The sequence below is a fragment of the Macrobrachium rosenbergii genome, chromosome 46 (assembly GCF_040412425.1).
Source record: "Macrobrachium rosenbergii isolate ZJJX-2024 chromosome 46, ASM4041242v1, whole genome shotgun sequence".
In the NCBI taxonomy this organism is placed as follows: Eukaryota; Metazoa; Arthropoda; class Malacostraca; order Decapoda; family Palaemonidae; genus Macrobrachium; species Macrobrachium rosenbergii.
Genome location: NC_089786.1, coordinates 50,119,877 through 50,139,061, shown reverse-complemented (window position 1 = coordinate 50,139,061; position 19,185 = coordinate 50,119,877). Strand labels below are relative to the sequence as shown.

Genomic DNA, 19,185 nt, shown 5'->3' with positions numbered 1-19,185 from the left:
GATTGGCCGCCTCCCCAGCACACGTTCGGTGAAAGCTAAGGGTCCTTATGGCGTTCGAGTCTGGACGATTTCGAAAAGAAAGCACGCTTCTTCCAGGCCGAATTTTTCCGAACGAGGCGATTTCCGACGTCTAGAATATTCCGGGGGTTCATGTTTTCGCAATATGGCCGTTGTTACGTAAGCTGACTTTTCGCTTGCGGCTCGGAAAGCGCTTGTCATATCTCTCAAATTTAGGCATACGGAGGGCTGCTAATTTCTCAAGGATTAATTCTAAGAGAAACTTAATCTATCAAGTTAATTCTACTAAGTTTGCAAGTGCTTTAATGACCGTCTTGCCCAGGCCTAAGTCAGCTAGGCGTAGCAAATTGTGCCTGAAGGTCGATGATTTTCAGTTTGGGACTTATTATTCCGAGAGAACAGGAAATTCTACTGGAATTTGATTCACCCAAAAGATATCTGCTCCTCTTCCGGTCCTCTTACGTGCACGTAAGAACTTAAGAAGAAAACATAAGCGTGATAACGAATGTAATGAAAGCTTAAGAACCCGTGCAAGACAGCGAATTCATGCAAATGCTAAGGAGAACTTTCACGAAATAGTTAGCCAGTTTTATTTTGTTTCGCCCAAACTTAATTTGCCCGAGATGGGCAGCCGGAAGGGCCACTACTGTAACAGGCCCCTTCCGGTAATGTTTTATGGAAGGGGGCAAAGTATATTGGGATGGAGAAATGGCTGGGTACGCTTTTTTTCCTAGATGTCAACGTAGTACGTGACTCGTATCTCGTATCGCTCACGCGAACGAAGTTTGCGCCGTAGAGTGAAAATCAATGGTATTTTCATTCGGAGTTTACCGTCTGCGCTCTGTCTAGCCTCTTCATTTATCCCCCGCCATAGCTTAGAGGTTTCTAATTAACCCTACATTTTCTGGAGAAATGTAATGATACCGTTATCTGTATTTTATCTTGAGATCATGGCCAGCTGCCCTCAGGATATAACCACTATGGTTGCTAAGTACATGGTAGACTAAGATGAGTCCGCGATGGTAATGAATTCGCTTGTATTTTATGTAATTAATGTTTATACATTATATTTTCTGCTAAATAGGGCGATAACATATATAATTTAATGTATCATAGATAATGATATCGTCACAATTCATCTTCATGGACAGAGTTAGATAATCTCATTTCATAGCGTAGTCACCCGACCTGCCATACAACCCGTAACTGCTCAAGGATCTTTCTTTTTTTTTCTTTCTTTCTTTTACATTCTAAAGACATCTCGGGCTCGATCAGAAAGGTGGGATGAGTGGAAACTTGCAGAATATAAGTCGCTGGCCTATTTTAGTATTGCAGATGCATGTGGAATATAGTTTTATTTAAGATGAAAGGTGAGAATATCTTGAGATCTGATGGTTTAAATTTCCGAGAACCCGTAGTCAGTTCTCGATAGTGTAGTAGGCCTAAGGAGCATTCGTTTGCAGAAACCTGTTATTTTCAATGGTCTTTTTTAATAAGGCAAACTAATAAAGGCTCGTTCTTATGCGATATTAATCAAAACTGATGTGATTATTCCGTATAGATTACATGATCGTACGATGAAATCGGTCTAGCTCCCTAAATTTCCAGTTTGTACATTCTTCCTTCTATCCGTGTTAGCACGCTTCTCCAGGGAATGTCTTTGACAGGATACGCCCTTCTTTTGCTATAATGACCGACGGAGTAGATTCGCTTTAAAATGGACGACACACATGATTAGGTCTGGTGTCATCAGGACTATCCGGGATCTGTATCAGAGAGAGCATTCGGGAGCGCCATTTTCTTGGTCGTTTCCGCTGAAGGCGGAGGAGGAGGAGGCTCGTTGACCGTCAAATCTTAAAATCGGCATTACGGATCTGAACCGAAATGACGCCATGTTACGTCTTCGCAATTACACGCCAAATTACAATGCATCTATGCTGCGTTATGCAGTCCGTAATGAATTGCGTCCGTAAAAAATGTCCATTTCAAACATTCTGTTCCGGTCCTGAATTTAAGAGGGATTTTCCTCCTATTCAGCTTTCCTGTTGGTTCTCGTTCTGAGTCCCGGAACGTTATCCTTGAAGGATGAGGAAATATCCTTTGGAAATTTGGCTGTCGTAAGGTAGCATAAGGATATGTGCACGAATGCACGTACACGAAAATGAGTGACGTTGATAACGAACCGGCTTTTCCTAGTACGTGTGTGTGCGGGCGATTCACTCCCACACACGCATTCACACACACACACACACACACATATATATATATATATATATATATATATATATATATATATATAGAGAGAGAGAGAGAGAGAGAGAGAGAGAGAGAGAGAGAGAGAGAGAGAGAGAGAGAGAGAGAATAGCTGATTTCCTTTGAAATGCTTTAATCTAAGCCAGTCTGAAGGGTAGCTTGTAGGTCCAACGACGCTGCTTAATGCAGAATTGTGCTTTACTGAAACTTGCAACAAACCTGAACTGTCTGTTACAAGCTGCACTCGGCTTACTGACTGACGCCTGAACGGCCACAGAACGTGTGAGAGAAAGCTTGCAACAGCCCTAGGCCTAATGAGACCTGACCTTTGATGGTCAGCATTGATCACCATAACAAACTTCATATTTTATGATGATGAAAAGGATACCATATTTATATAAGGTGGGTATTGAGCATTCAAACAGCAGACAATCTCTGTCTTTAATAATAGGCAAGATCATTTCCATGGCTACAAGTCAATTCTGAGGCAACTTCTAGGGGGATTTTTCTTGAGAGAGAGAGAGAGAGAGAGAGAGAGAGAGAGAGAGAGAGAGAGAGAGAATAAGGAAAAAGTAGTAGAAACAGAAAAAGAAAGTTCTCCCACCAGTGAAGTGTCTTAACCAAATTACACCAAACAGCCCACCTCATCACATATTTCCTCTGCAACTCAGGAATTCCTGAATTATTTCCCCTCCATTATGAAGCTTGACAGTCTTTCATTCACGTAGATAGGTTTTCTGACCAGCTGCTTCTCATCCCTTCCCACCGCATGTTCAAACCATCTGGGTTTTTGGGACTGGCAATTTCCAGCTCCTTGATGCCACATCACTTCAACAATTACTCGTTTCTAATACAACCTTCACATCGTCTTCTGGCCGTGGAATGGAATGGAACATCAAATTTAGGTCAAAGGGCAAGCGCTGAGACTTATGAGGTCATTCAGTGCTGAAAGGGAAGCTTAAGAGTGAAAAGGTTTGAAAGGTGTAACAGGAGGAAAACCTCAAAGCAGCTGCACTATGAAACAATTGTTAGATGATTGAGGTAGGTAAGATGGAAGAAAGGGAATATGAACAGAGGTACAGCTAGAGAATGAAAGGGGTTGCAGCTAGGGGCCAAAGGGGTGCTGCAAAAAACCCAAGTAGTGCCTACAGTGCACTGCCCCCTGCGGAGGTGTAACAGAAACTCTTCTTCCCTATTTACCCTTATATTGCTTTTCAGATACCAAAGTGTTTTTCAGAGCTAACAGAAATGCTATGCCTTTTCTAAGATGTGCCTATCTAGCCCAATATGGGTTTTTTATTACCATTTCTTCCCTACTGAATATAGAATTTAAGCCAAAGGCCAAGCATGGCACGGACTGGGACCTATGAGGCCATTCAGCGCTGAAATGGAAATTGACAGTAAAAGGTTTGAAAGGTGTAACAGGAGGAAAACCCGGCAGCTTCACTTTGAATCAATTGTTAGGAGAGAGTGGAAAGTAAGATGGAAGAAAGAGAATATGAAAGGAAGTACCTACAGTGCACCACATGAGGTGCACTGACGCCACTAACCCCCTACGGGGACTCTTTCTTCCCTATCTGCTCTTGTGTTGCATATCAGGTATTGAAAATCTCTTACCCAATGTCTTGAAGTCTCCGCCACCTGTTACATTAGGTACATTTTGTCCTTTCCTTTTGCTTACTTTCCAGTCGACAGAGGCTTTGTTTAGCTTGGCCTTCTCAGATTCTGCTGTTAGGTCTAGGCTACCAGCATAAAGCAAGTTTTCTTCGTATGTAACGTAGACAGAGATGGTCTGGACATGTCCTTCGCACAAATTCCTGGGAGAAATAGTGCGAGAAAGTGTGTCAGCTGGGTTCCTCTGGTCACCAGAAGAGCTGAAAGGGCCAGGCCTATACTGGGATGAGAAGGGAGGCTGGAGGTGGGTGGCAATCTGTGGAAAACCGGTCACAGGAGAGACGTGCGTGGCAGAATTTCACAGAGAGCCCTTGCTTCACACAGCATTGAGTAAAAAGAGATGCCTTGTGCACTTATTTTCTCTGGTTTGCTGTACTGAACTGAGTACAGAATTAGGCCAAAGGCCAAGCACTGGGACCTATGAGGTCATTCAGCGCTGAAACATGAACTGACAGTAAAAGGCTTGAAAGGTGTAACAGGAGGAAAACGTCGCAATTGCTCTATGAATCAATTGTTAGGAGAGGGTGGAAAGTAAGATGGAAGAAAGAGAATATGCAAGGAGGTACAATAAAAGGAACGAAAGGGTTTGCAGCTAGGGGCCGAAGGCACGCTGCAAAGAACCTCAAGTAATGCCTACAGTGCACCGCATGAGGTGCACTACCTCCTTAAGGGGTTTGTGAAAAATGATTCTAAAATGACCTTGAGGAAGCCTAGAGTTCTGACAACCTTGAGAGCAAGCATAAGAACACTTGATGGACTGATTTTTATAACTAACATGGCAACAGTTATGGTCATATGCTTATGGATGGTTTAGACAGAGATTAAAAAAAGGGGGGAGGGGGTTGCTGGATGGGCATATGGCATCTACTGGCAAGACCCAACCACTGAGGCAGAGCAATATATCCACCGCCATATTGTGGAATACTGATAATGAGAGAAGTTGTATTGTACGAAACACTTGGAGTTGCCAATGAAACGAAAGATAAAGACTGACAGAAAATAAATGAGAAGTACCAGGATATAAAAGCGGAAATGGGAGTAAACCCCACAATTTGCACAAAGAAGTAACAGTTAAAAGGCGCCGGACTTCCTTTCTCCAGTCTTGCAAGACTGAAGAAAGGAAGTGGGAGGTGAAGGAATGACAAACTCAGTGATAGTTATAAATCAAGATGAAAATGCAAATCCTGGTTTGCTACCTAGGGCCAAATTTGCACAGAGAATACCAACCGCCTTTCAGGGTTAAATCATAGGTATTGCTAAAGAGGGCCTTAGTATAATAAACTGCCACTTGTAATTGGCTCCCTAGGTTGAATGCTGGACTTTACTGCATATCTTACGACATAATGAGTAAACAGCAGTAAAATTTACAAGGCAGTTTTCCCAAAAACTGGACGTTGCAAAGAAACCTGCAGAGGTGCACTCCCTGGTCAACGATTATGAGAGAGTTGTAACAATGAGTCAACCAGCTTGGCCATTCTTTCACGGCATTCATTCCCTGGGTGTGGAACTATCATCTTCCTGCGTTTTCTGAATGCGTTACCTTGTCTGTTTTCAAATGGTGGGGTTATTTATCTCTTAAGAAGTCTATTAATAAACACCAAAACTGCTTCAGAAGAGGAATTAATAATTCACAACCACAAACTGGCCTTTATTTTCTTTTAAAAAAGTAACTAAGTAACGAAAGAACTTAACTTAAGAAAGTCTTTCTCAACTGAACTAAAACTATGGACTCTGAGGTACAGGGATATATATAAAATAAAAATCTTGGCTACAATCCGCAGGAAAAGTGGAAATTCTACCAATGGGGTACATGGATACACATATAATAAAAGTCTGCGCTACAATATTCAGCGAAAGTGGAAATTCTACCGCAGTGCGAAGGCTACTCAGACGACAAAATGGAACTAAAATGACCAGATCCTGAGTAGCTTTCTCTGATGCCGTGAAAGTGGCAAAATCCGAACTGAATTATCTACTAATTGTGGCTAACCATTCTCAGACAATGAGAACAAATCTTCAGTTACTTGTAAGTGCACATACAGTACATAATCCCTCATGTGAAATAATGGTTGTGCTCTCTCAGTTACTTTAGTGTTTCTTGTAAGTGCTAACACATATGTCTCTTATACTACTTGCAGGTACACAATACTGTTCAACCATCATCACACCACTTACATCAGCACACTTTCAGTGGTACTGTACTTACACTTAAGTACTCATATTAAATGCTTACACTTAGTCACCCTTTTTAGATAATACTGTAATTATGTTCAGGTACCAGTTTTTGTCATATTTGTACCTATCCAGTTTAATTACACCTGCATATGGGTATTGCCAATACATACTGTCAATGACTCTTACTCACGTGCACCTTTGTAAATCTGTGCACCAAGGTTACTTGTACTTCATCAACTTTGCCCCATTATGCCGCTGCCTCTGGCAGGCACTGTCTGGCATGCTCAGTTAATTTTGGATATATTTTATTCCAGTTAACTTTCGTCTTCTTAAGACCACTATGGAATGCCTCTGCAGTTTCCAAGGACGTGTAAGGAGTTGGGCAGGGCTGCTTCAGGCGCTGGTATCTGTTGCACACGTGGGCCTGCCTGGTGTCTCTGGCGTCCTCGTGGTTCTTGAAGTCGATTTTGCAACTCGACAAGATCTTCTTCTCGTCCTTGGCAGAGACTTCCAGCATGAATTCCAAGACGTGATCGAATATGTTGGTCCCCCTGAATCTGTAGCGGGAGCACTTTCGCAAGGCGAAGTGTCCGTCTTGGCTCACCATCCAACCCCCTCCAGGCTGCTTTCTGTTGTAGTGAGGCAGCACGGAAGAATAGTCTTTGTTAGTCAGCAGAACCCTGGAAACCGAGTGAGTGGGCGTGGTCAGGATCTCCACCAGAAAGGAAAACTGGAACATCTCCAGGAGGAGGTGGCAGGGCGCGGCAAACTCGACGTTTCCATACCAGTTCGGGTCTTCTTCTTTCTCGCTTTTGAAGCGAGCTGAGAACCACAGCACCTTCAGCTCTTTGCAAGGGTGGTCATCCGGTAGTGTCCCGTGCTGGAGGCTGCTAAATGTTACCAGGCTCTTGGGTTTCATCCTGTTGGTGGACAGAACCTGCACGGCGTCTTCTAGGTGAAGAGTTCTAACGACGTGGGTGAAGGGTTCGTAGGCGTCCCGACCCTCATTAATATGGCGACCACTGCCGGGGAGCCAAGCTGTCTTCTTACACCTGCCGTTCTGGACAAGCTTCCGCAGGAGCTTGTCGTCCCAGGAGTTTGCTGGTCCCTGGGGAAAGCAAGACAGTGGTGGTGAGAATGAACATGAACTACAAACTGAACAAAAGCACGCAGAAAGCAATAGAGTATTTAGCAGGCAACAGAAATATCAGAAACATGCACAGAGGTGTGACTGCAACAACAGCAATGTCCTCTTGACCTCTCAAATTCTCTGCGCCCTTCAGATAAAGCTTGTCACCCCAAAGCCTTAAATCCCAAAGCAAGAATATGAAGTAATTCTGATGCCCGTATCAGGATTCAACCACCACCCACAGTATCAGAACGAGGTAAAAAAATAAGTAAGCAAAAGTAAATCAATGGTAAGTCACTTTACTTGATCTGTTCTAGAGCTGGTTGGTAATGGTGCTACATAATCAAAACCTCAGCTAGTAGTGTGTTCCCAAGTCAAAAAGTCCCCATAGTGGCTGGTGATGAATATTTTTAGTTCCAGTTTCCATCCACTCTATCTAGCTCAGTTAATAGTTGAGGTCCATAGGACCTGTAGCTTATGTTATTGACACCTGGCTGTTTCTGTCGACTGACTTCTTAATCGACTCTCTCTTATTGATGGTATAGTGAAAACCAAATATCCCTTACTTAAATGGACAATACCTATGAAATTCGAATACTGAAATTAATTTACATTTGTCATTGTAAATCAGTTATACTGAAAAAAACATTAAATCTTCAAGCCAGGAAAGTTATACATTATATTATTTATTGTTGATACCAATATTAAACATGTAAAATATGCGCCGAAGCTTCTTCGGCACAACAGAGGTTTCTGTACGGCGTATAATGCTGTATGAGCTGCGGTCCGTGAAACTTTCAGCCACGGCCCAGTGGTGGCCTGTCCTATAGCGTTGCCAGACGCACGAGCATGGCTAACTTTAACCTTAAATAAAATAAAAACTACTGAGGCAAGAGGGCTGCAATTGGGTATGTTCGATGATTGGAGGGTGGATGATCAACATACAAATTTGCAGCCCTCTAGCCTCAGTAGTTTTCAAGATCTGAGGGAACAGAAAAAGTGCGGACGGAGAGACAAATAGCTTTCCCAATAGTTTTCTTTTACAGAAAACCAAGAACCATTTAAATATTTCTGTGACTGTTTTCACTATAGATATATTCAGCTCCAAGACTGGATGAAAATGTACAAAAATCAATATTTTCTGTAGAATTTGTGGTAATATATGCATGTATATACCATACCCCCTGGATCTGGTAAAAATGTGCAAAAATATATAAAAAGGCAAATAGTTATTTGGAGTGCTTAAAATAAAAATAATAATAATAATAATAATAATAATAATAATAATAATATAATAAAATAATAATAATAATATAATAATAATAATAATAATAATAATAACAATAATAATAATAATAATAACAATGGCCTTATGGCTTTTATATTAGAAACTATACATATCACTGTAATAAAAAACATTATACAGTAATACAACTATAAATTACTATTAAATATATTCAAAAACTTCGTTAATAATAATATTAATAAAAACATTAAAAATAATGATGACAACAATTACAGCAGCATAACCATATCACAAATACCTACACATGCAGAGAGAGAGAGAGAGAGAGAGAGAGAGAGAGAGAGAGAGAGAGAGAGAGAGAGAGAGAGAGAGAGAGAGAGCGTTTCCCGAAGGTGCTCGTTACCTTCACGATTCTTGTACTTCTATAAACGGTTAATTTAATTTAACTCATCACTCAGAACAGCCTATGCTTACCACTGTTGTTTTAGGAGGGGCACTTGGTGTGAAGCCCGCTTTCTTCCTTCCTGGAAAGATATGAACCCGTGATCAACAGCTGTTATGATGTGTCTTTATACGCAACACATACACGTACACGCATATGTAAACATATAATAAACACGCAAACATGACAGTATTTACTGGTATATTCATACTTTAGCTGCTGAATGACGGATGAAGCTCCAGGGAAAGAAACTTCAATAAATATGGCCATTTCAAGCACTTCTGTTTGGTTTATTAGTAGCGTTTCGAACCCTTGACACTCATACAGTGTACTTACACACACACATATATATATAGTATATAACAATGTTGAACTTCATTTGACATGATTGCAATACATATGTGTATGTATATATATATATATATATATATATATATATATATATATATATATATATATATGCATGCAATCCTGAACTCCATTTTACACGAGAAACACGACAACAAACCCTCTTCAAATAAGACCTAAGAAACACGACAAAAGTCCAGTTCTGAACTCTACATGAGATTGAGAAACACGACAACAATGCAATTCCGAAGTCTCCTCTACATGAGAACCGAGAAACATTACAATAATACAAATCTGAACTCCTCCTTTACAATAAGAATTGAGAAACATGACATAAATCATATTCTAAACTAAGGACTGAGAAACATGACAAAATTGCAATTCTGAACTCCCCTTTACGTGAAAACTGAGAAACATCACAAGAATCCAATTCTGAACGCCTCACAGAAACAGAATATCTTAATCATTCACTCACCAGCGCCTCCTGTAGGAGTAGCTGAAGCAGGCGCCTTATTTTGCCCCTTCTTACTGCCTCCCCGAGTAGTATTGTGTCTCTCTGGGTCCTCGGACGCGTATCCGTCGTGTCCGATGGTGATTACCTCCCGCTCTTCATCCGTGACCTTCATCCTGGTCCCCCAAAATCCTACGACCTCTCGCGTCTTCCCGGACCCCGAGGTCGGTGTCGATTTCTTGAGGATCTTGGGATCCCTGGCTCCGGTCGCCATGTTGGAATTCTTGCGTTTATGGACGCCCTGCGGTTAATCGATAAATTAATAACCTAATATATGTAAGTACGATGAATGAATGAACAAGTATAAGGTTAGTTACTACATTATTATAAAAGTTAAAGGGGGTTATATTCTACAACAGCCTCAACACTGCAAAAATGAAAAGATACTGCGCACGCGCACTGCAACTGACGGCGAAACGGCCATTTAAAATTCAAAATTACTTTCACGTTACAACAGCCACTGCAGCTAGGAATTGAGGAATTAGAGAAACAATCATTAACACCCAATCTAAAAACAAAACACACTGGACGCATAAAATCTACTGTCATCAATGAGTAAATGTTTAAAAATGCATAATTAACAGATAATTGAGATACATAATTGAGAATATATCCTCGTCCGCTTCAGGACGAGGCGGGGTGACGTACAAATCTTAAATTATTTTATGTCGACAAGCATTGAATTTAGTCCTGATAGTTGCACGACTGTCGTGGGTGCAAATTATCCCCCTCTAAGGGGAAAATGTCTTTCAGCTAACAAACAGTAGTAATGGGTGACTATTATGTATTGTATTGGTGGATAAATTGACTGAAATCTTTATTATAGGTTCATAGTTACCAAATGTATGCTTTATGGAAGATTACTGCAAACCGATATATTGCAAAGAAACTAAGAAATGTTCTAAAAGACACACTCTAATTGGCTCATTACAACGACACACACACACACACACACACACACACACACACACACACACACATATATATATATATATATATATATATATATATATATATATATATATATACTGGATATATACATATGTACATACATATATACATAACTATAAATAAATATATACATATATAATTACACACATATATATACACATATATTCAGTACTCCTAAAGATAAATATTTGCAAAACTCATCCTCCAAAATTTATCTTTTTGACAGACACATCAAGATAGATTAATTTATCGTGGCAGTTACTTGCCACTATTAATGCTCATGACGATAAAAGGCTTCACAATTACCGATAAAATTCCACCAAAGATTTTAAGTAGTAATCCCTTTGGGATGAAAAAGACACAAACTTCATTTAACTTTCTTCAAATGAAAATTTGTCTATATTGATAAGGCTCACACAGGTTTTAAATATTCACGTGCCGAACAAAAATTGTTCCCTACCAGGCTTTTTAAACACTCTTGCAACGGCATCACAACCTAATTAAAAAATTGAATATAATTTTGTTCATATGATGGCGGTAACAAAATATTGTCTTTGATAATTATTATTTCCAGAAGTGATAAACTGTAACTATAAAATCAATAATACACACCTGGTTAAAATGTGTGTGTGTGTGTGTGGAGAGAGAGAGAGAGAGAGAGAGAGAGAGAGAGAGAGAGAGAGAGAGAGAGAGAGAGAGAGAGAGAGAGTCACTGTAATTACACATCTGATATATTATAATCTTCTAAAATCTAACAACTCAGAATTTTACATGATGGAAGCACGGTACCAGCGGTATGGCATGTGCGTACATCTACCCATTTTCTGTACCACTACAGAAACACCGTACCCAGGACCCACTAAGCTTAGTGGGTCCTGACCGTACCATACAATAACGTACTCAGCCTGGGCGGTCAAGAAATGTGGATCAGCAAGTTCGCCATAAAGAGGTCGAGATTAAAACACAAAAAAGTGCCCTTTGGTTTGGAAAAATAAAAAAAAGATAAGTGATTTTTGTATTTACCAAAACTGCCGACGCCAGCAAAGCGTAATCTACTAGTCAACACAAGTGTTTTTTACTTCCCTTTTTGATATGAAAACTAAGCACTGGATTAAAAAAACACGTACGAGTCCTTTCTCGTGCTTTAATATATATATATATATATATATATATATATATATATATATATATATATATATATATATATATATATATATATATATATATATTCTGTTCTTGGAGCGTTTATGTGGAATACAACTGAATATACGAATATATATATATATATATATATATATATATATATATATATATATATATATATATATAAAGCTATCCCATGCATTTCAAAACATGGCAGAGTGACAGTTTTTGCAATAACTAGTTAAACAAAGGCAGCTCACACGTACTTATACTGTAAAAGTACCCGACTTTCAGATTACCAAGTACTGATGCAACTGACAGAGTCCTGCGGTCCACAAGAGGCCTTCTATGTTATCCACAAGGCACTTTATAGCATATCGATACTTCCGGTGGCTTCGACTGAATGCACGTGTTGCTAAGGCTTTGGTAAATGATACTCGCCCATTAAAGAACAAAATAGCCACGAATTAATAGTAACATCCTATTTTCACTTGTACTTACTTTTCCTCAAACGGTGTCGACGAAGCTGATCCAGAAACTGGATGTTTTTAAAGGCGGGAAGTGAGATAAAGTCTCCGTTCTATGAAATGGCTTACAACAAGCTAGTGTTCTACCTTCGACAGGCTCTTAACTTGGACTGGCGTCTGGCGAGTGGCGACTTAAATGATCGAAACAATTCAATGCACAGCAGCACATGTCTGAGGGATGTTGCAGTTGCCAGTTATGATTTTTTCTCTGTTCTTTCCAAATTAAAGGTTAATTTAACTATTTGAAACTCTGGCTGCTATTTGTTTTATTGGTAGATAGTGTTTCACAGCGTACAACTTGACGATGTTACTACGCACACACATCGCATTTGAAAATCGTGTTGACTTGGGTGCATGCTGTTGGCACGGTTCCCTTCGCCATTTAAACTCTTTTTTTCCGTTTTGTAGGTTTTATCGTTGATCAGTATCATGTATCACTTTTTTCTGCATATTTTGATTTACTTATATACAGAATAGTACTGTGGTTTAATGGTGACACGATGTCGATATCTAAATTGTTGTAAACACGACGACTTCTTTGTACTTGTGAAGGCGGGAAAACCAGCCGGAGCGATGATTCACTAATGATATCCCTCTTTTTAATGTCATTTTTTGCTATTCTTATTCAAAGGTTCGGCCATTTCAATCAATAAAGGTTTTGAGAAGAGTCGTTTCGTTACCTTGTTTTTCCTTCAATGATGGTTATATCTATGTAAAGAAGAGAGAGTGGGGTGGGGGAGTTCGCGTGACTTACAGGCCTATGGAAATTTATCCCACAATAAACCCGACGACATTTGCATGTGATCTTATCTTATCTTTGAGTCTCGACCAAAGAATGGCAATGTACACACTGACAGGGATGGAAAAATAGTATTAATAATGTCACTGCCAAACCGTGAATGAAGCTAATAAAAGCATGACGTGACAGAATACAGAATAATTCCATACTTGCTGCAAGCAGAAGGTGGCGCGGAGCAGCGAATGGTCCCTCCCAAAGGACGAGGCTAAAAGCAGCCGGAGAATTGGGTGCGATGTAGCGCCCGATATCCTTTGTCTTCCATCAACTCGGCAACCTTTGCACCATGAATTATTGCTTGTATCGATGACTGACCGATAACCCACAAACTAACTTATCTACAGATTGTTATCTTTCTTTATTAAATATATAATTGCGAGTAAATCTGTGGTTTAACGGCATTGACGCTATACATCACACCAAACACTTCGCTGTTCCGGCACTGTGTGTACGTGTACCAATAGTACATCCGGTGTTATTACTCACATGCGCCACAGACGCATAAATTTCACAGACATTCATTACTCTGAATCATTAAGGGAAGACGTATTATCATTTACATCAGCGAAAGGTGTCTGATCTTCACTACAAAACCGAATAAAAAGTATTTCAGATCAGCAAATGAACAACGAATGAGACTATTCGATTTCCGTTGTATCGTCACCGCAAAAACTGCTTTTTTTTATATAATAAATTACTTCATTTCTGATAAAGATATTTAAATAAAGTGGGCTGAATTCGGTAGCCGAAGATTTTATCTTTCTGATAATGTCAGAATTTCTCGGAATTCATTTTTTTCTTTCTTTGGAAACTGATTCATGGTGCAATGATAAGATTAGCGAAGTTGCCAGTTGTGTATAAAATGGTGCGCCCTCCCCACCCTGCTCCCTCTCTCAAGGATATTTGTCAAATCCATTTTTTATATGAATCTAATATGGGACGTTTGAACAATGGAGAATAAAACTTGAAAAACAAGGAAAAATTTAAAGGTAATGACTTTCAGATAACCGTAATCTACAAAAAGATAGTTTCAGGATTAACCTTGAAATCAAGTACAGTATGGAAATGCCGATAAATCGATCGTCTGTCGACGTATACAATTTTTATTATGAGTGACTTTTTAAATCTCTCTCTCTCTCTCTCTCTCTCTCTCTCTCTCTCTCTCTCTCTCTCTCTATATATATATATATATATATATATATATATATATATTTCTATAAATATATATATATATATATAAATATATATATATATTATATACTGTATATATATTTATATGTATATTTGTATAGTTTTACGATACGCACTGGGATGTGGCCGTAACGGTACCAAAGATACGTCGTAAAAATAAAATTGATGAATCAGTTAAATTATACCCGGTGTAAACTTAAACAATGTCCTCTACAGGATTGCAGATATTAACTGGGGCCAAGAGTTGAATTGATTATAGAATTTAGGCCAAGGGCCAAGCACTGGGACCTTTAAGTAGGACCAAAATCGAGTAGTAGGACGGAGCTATAACAGAGTAATACAACTCTGCCGAATTTCACTTCAGAGAACATTTGTTTATGTTTACCCGGGGTAATCCTTCTACCTGGCCTTGACTCATACATCCGAGAGGTTATAATGATCAGGACCAAATCTCGGTCGTGGCGTCTTTCGAGATTCTGGCGTTTGGGGCGATTTTTTCCCGCCATGGGCGACTTAATCCCTTTCAGCCATGACTTTGGTCTAAGGCTTTCCGTTTTAAGATACTCGGCCCGTTTAGTCTCATATCATACAGCCAAATCATTTCTTTTGTCTGTTGTTCGTTGGTCACACACACACACACACACATACATACATACATATATATATATATATATATATATATATATATATATATATATATATATATATATATATATATATATATATATACTGAGGAAGTTTCTGTTATTTGAGTATCATTTGTAAATATGTTACGCATATAGTACATTAAGTATATACAAGATGAATATTATCTAATAATTTTTTATATGTAAGGTACAGTAAATAATATGTGATATTCAATTTTGTACATATCTCAAATACAACCGAAACATGGGTCTTTCACTCACTCCTGTTGCAAGTCACGCGATTCATCAGCCTTGAAATGTCAATGAATGGTCCACCATTTCTTTTTTTTTTTTTTTTGTCAATATCTAAAAGCACTGTAGACGATTTCCTTTGCCTGGGCGCTTAATTAAACGTGCTTTAAGGCAATGGTTCTCAACTAGGGGTCCGTGACTATAGAGTAGGTGGTCCGCGAGAAGTTTTGGAAAAATCACAAAAATGATAAAAATATAAATAAATGAATAATGACACTACAACAACAATAACAACGACACGTGTGGTCTGGGGACCCCCAGCTGAGAACCATTGCTTTTAGGGACTCTCCACTGTCCTCCTGTACGGTTGGGTCAAGGTCGTTACATGAGATTAGATGACCTCTCGTCCGAACACTACATTTGGGAAAGGTCTTCGAAAACCATGCCTTTTTTACGACGAATATAATGTTTTTTTATCTTCTGGTAATAAGAATGAAAAGGACTTTTTGGTTGGAAAATAATAATTTCCGGGCCAAATCTGTTTAGGAGTTCTTTCAAAATCCTAGTTCAGTATAATTTATATACCGTGAATTTTGTACATTTGACACCGCTGCACTAGTCTATTTTAGCTCCGTCCTGCCAATCGATTTTGGTCCTGCTACTAGTAACAAACAATCGTAAAAGAAGCAGTTATTTGAAATCACTTCCGCAGGGCCCGGGGGGACGGGGATAGGGCGGGGGAGGGGGTGCATCACAGGGCATTCTAGCCTCGGGCGGACAATATATTGAAGAGAGGGAGGTGATTCCAACACCATAGACTGATGGTACTGAGTTTTGTAATACGCTGGAGAAACATCTCTCTGCAAGGGGAAATGTCTCGAATTATGCAGTGAAATGGCATGCACACTTACCCTAATACAAAGAATGAGTTCCAGCTTTCGTTCCTAACTAAAGGGGCCCGATGCAGTCAATAGATATGCTACTGAAACAGTGGAAGGCTTTGGCGTATCCGGGTTTCTCTTACGGGTTCCGAAAGAGCAGGAGGTTTGGAAAGGGTCGCGAAGGAATGCAGGAAAGGACTGTGACAACTCAATGCAAGGGTGGGTGGTTTTTTTTGGGGGGAAAATGCAGTTATTAGGATTTTACAGGATGGGATAGGGATGCCGTCAGCCCACCGCGACCTTCAAGACTTACCTGACAGTTATCTGTGACGTGCTAGAAGCGAATCAAGTCAGCCAACGCCTCTTCGAAGGCAGTCGTCGGTACTGCACGGGACCAGTCCCCTTGCTTTAGCGAGGGACTGGGAGACGGAGCGATGCCAAAGGGTCCTCTCAGCCCTCAGGTCCAGCCGGAATAGGCCGCTTCCCGAAACCCGAGCGGCGCCAACCTGGCTCCTGGCGGGAGGCCGTGACAAGATGGCGGTTGTTCTCCGAGCGGCGTGGTCACATCTCTCGGTATCGTCCGATGCAAGACTCAGGGGATTCACGGCGGCGAGGGGTTCTAGGATAATTGGTAGAGAGGTGACTCCTGCGGAGGTCGCCATTTTAAGGTTCTCGTGCCTGGCCGCCATCTGAGAAAGAGGCAAGAAGACGTTTATGAAAGGGGTTGAGGCCGCGTCCGTAACAACGTATATTCTAAATTTTGAAAAAGATCATAACGAAATGTAATAATTGTACCAATATTCCGTGCGTATACGTATGTGGATATATATATATATACATACATACATACATACATATAAATATATATATATATATATATATATATATATATATATATATATATATATATATATATATATATATATATATATATATATATATATATATGCATGTATATTCAAAGGATAACCAGTTAACCCAATATTAATTTCTCAAGAAATTAAGGGGACTATAATTTTAATTATACGTCATAAATCCGATGTCTGTCTCGGAGTGTAAGGTAAATGTAAGGTAAGATGTATTCACAATACATTTTGAACACATTCTTCGAGTAATGTATTTGCCATTCAACTGAATAGGTCATAATAATATACTGTATTTAATATTCAAAAACTTATTTGTGTATGTTACTGTTTATAAGTCACCTAATAGCTAGAACGTGGGGCCTGCAACCCCATTCCCCTATTTCTGTTGTAAATAGAGACAAAGTAGGGTATTTAAGTTGCATTTGATACTATGTTTAAGAGGAAGCTAAATATGGCACTATGTAAACATGTTGCAAAAGAAAAAATCCATATGATAAATAGGTAAGAAATACGCCGAAGCTTCTTTGGCGCATCGAGTTTTCTGTACAGCCGCTGCAGCGTATAATCAAGGCCACCGAAAATAGATCTATCTTTCGGTGGTCTCGGAATAATGCTCTATGAGCCGCGACCCGTGAAACTATAACCACGCCGCGGTGGTGGCCTATCCTATATCGCTGCCAGAAGCACGATTATGGCTAACTTTAACCTTAAATAAAATAAAAAAAAAAACTACTGAGGCTAGAGGGCTGCAATTTGGTATGTTTGATGACTGGAGGGTGGATGATCAACATACCAATTTGCAGCCCTCTAGCCTCAGTAGCTTTTAAGATCTGAGGGCGGACAGAATAAAGTGCGGACGGACAGACAAAGCCGGCACAATAGTTTTCTTTTACAGAAAACTAAAGGTTACAAAAGACAAAAATCCATATAAAAAAATAAAGATGACGATCAGATCTTATTAGTGACAAAATGCAATTCTGGGTATTTTTCTACCACACCGTCTGCAACCCATCACAGTCAACTAGCCACCAGGCTCAACAACTCTAACTTAGACAAGATTGTTTATAATATAAACTTCATATCATTTTTAACATGGACAAGCGACTGGTTTTAATCTAGCTCATGTGCCTAAGTATTGGCCTATGAAGTTCCAAAAGTGTGGTTCTAAGTATATATTTGCCTATATGCACCCAAAATTGTGGCTCTTAGAATATATTGGCCTATTTGCACCCAAAAGTGTGGTTCTAAGTATGATATAGGCCTATGTACACCCAAAAGTGTGGTTCTAAGTATATATTTGCATATGTGCCCCCAAAATTGTGGTTCCTAGTATATATTGGCCTACATGCACCCAAAAGTGTGGTTCTAAGTAAAATATAGGCCTATGTGCACCCAAAAGTGTGGTTCTAAGTATGATATAGGCCTATGTGCACCCAAAAGTGTGGTTCTAAGTATGATATAGGCCTATGTGCACCCAAAAGTGTGGTTCTAAGTACGATATAGGCCTATGTGCACCCAAAGTGTGGTTCTAAGTACATATTTGCCTATGTGTCTTAAAAGTGTGGTTCTAAGTGTGAAATAGGCCTATGTGCACCCAAAAGTGTGGTTCTAAATACGTAAAAGCACATGTGCATCCCAAGGGTGTGGTTCTAGGTGTGTGTAATATATATATATATATATATATATATATATATATATATATATATATATATATATATATATATATATAGGACTATTTACATCAAAATGTGTGGTTCTAGGTATATACAGTACATAGGCCTATGTGCATCCAAAAGCATGTTGTCTTAAGTATGTATAGGCCTACATGCACACCAAAAGCGTGGGTCTGAGTACATATATGCCTACGAGTGCCGAAAAGTAATATAAAACGTTAGTATACAAATTTCAATATACAAAACGAGCGTCAGAAATACACATTCCCATTTCTTAAATATACAAGTGAGTGCTTTCTTTAGCGCGTGTTTACGTGGTTGGCAATGTGAACAGAAAAAGGCCACATTCAGTCAATACCAGTTCCCATTTTAACGATGGAATTCTTCAGCAAACACTGGAATACCAATCGAGTAGTGCCGGTTGAATTATCACGTACTGCCACGGATGGTTAATGTATTCGTACAAAGGTCAAAGTATTCCTC

The 19,185-nt window shown here is 39.4% G+C and overlaps 1 protein-coding gene across 3 annotated transcripts; it reads right to left on the bottom strand.

Annotated features, from left to right (window-relative positions):
- Positions 1 to 5,580: 5,580 nt before the first annotated feature.
- Positions 5,581 to 16,786, bottom strand: LOC136830315 (uncharacterized). Of its 3 annotated transcripts, none has more exons than XM_067089732.1 (4): positions 16,477 to 16,786; positions 9,761 to 10,037; positions 8,970 to 9,019; positions 5,581 to 7,228 (listed from the first exon to the last, which is right to left on the bottom strand). In XM_067089732.1, the coding sequence occupies exons 2-4, from the start codon at positions 10,008 to 10,010 to the stop codon at positions 6,368 to 6,370; spliced, it is 1,161 nt and encodes a 386-aa protein (XP_066945833.1). In that variant the 5' UTR covers positions 10,011 to 10,037; positions 16,477 to 16,786; the 3' UTR covers positions 5,581 to 6,367. The 3 variants fall into 3 exon arrangements, with proteins under 3 accessions (XP_066945833.1, XP_066945834.1, XP_066945832.1); XM_067089733.1 differs by lacking the exon at positions 16,477 to 16,786 and adding an exon at positions 13,366 to 14,072; XM_067089731.1 differs by lacking the exon at positions 16,477 to 16,786 and adding an exon at positions 12,392 to 12,965.
- Positions 16,787 to 19,185: the final 2,399 nt, after the last annotated feature.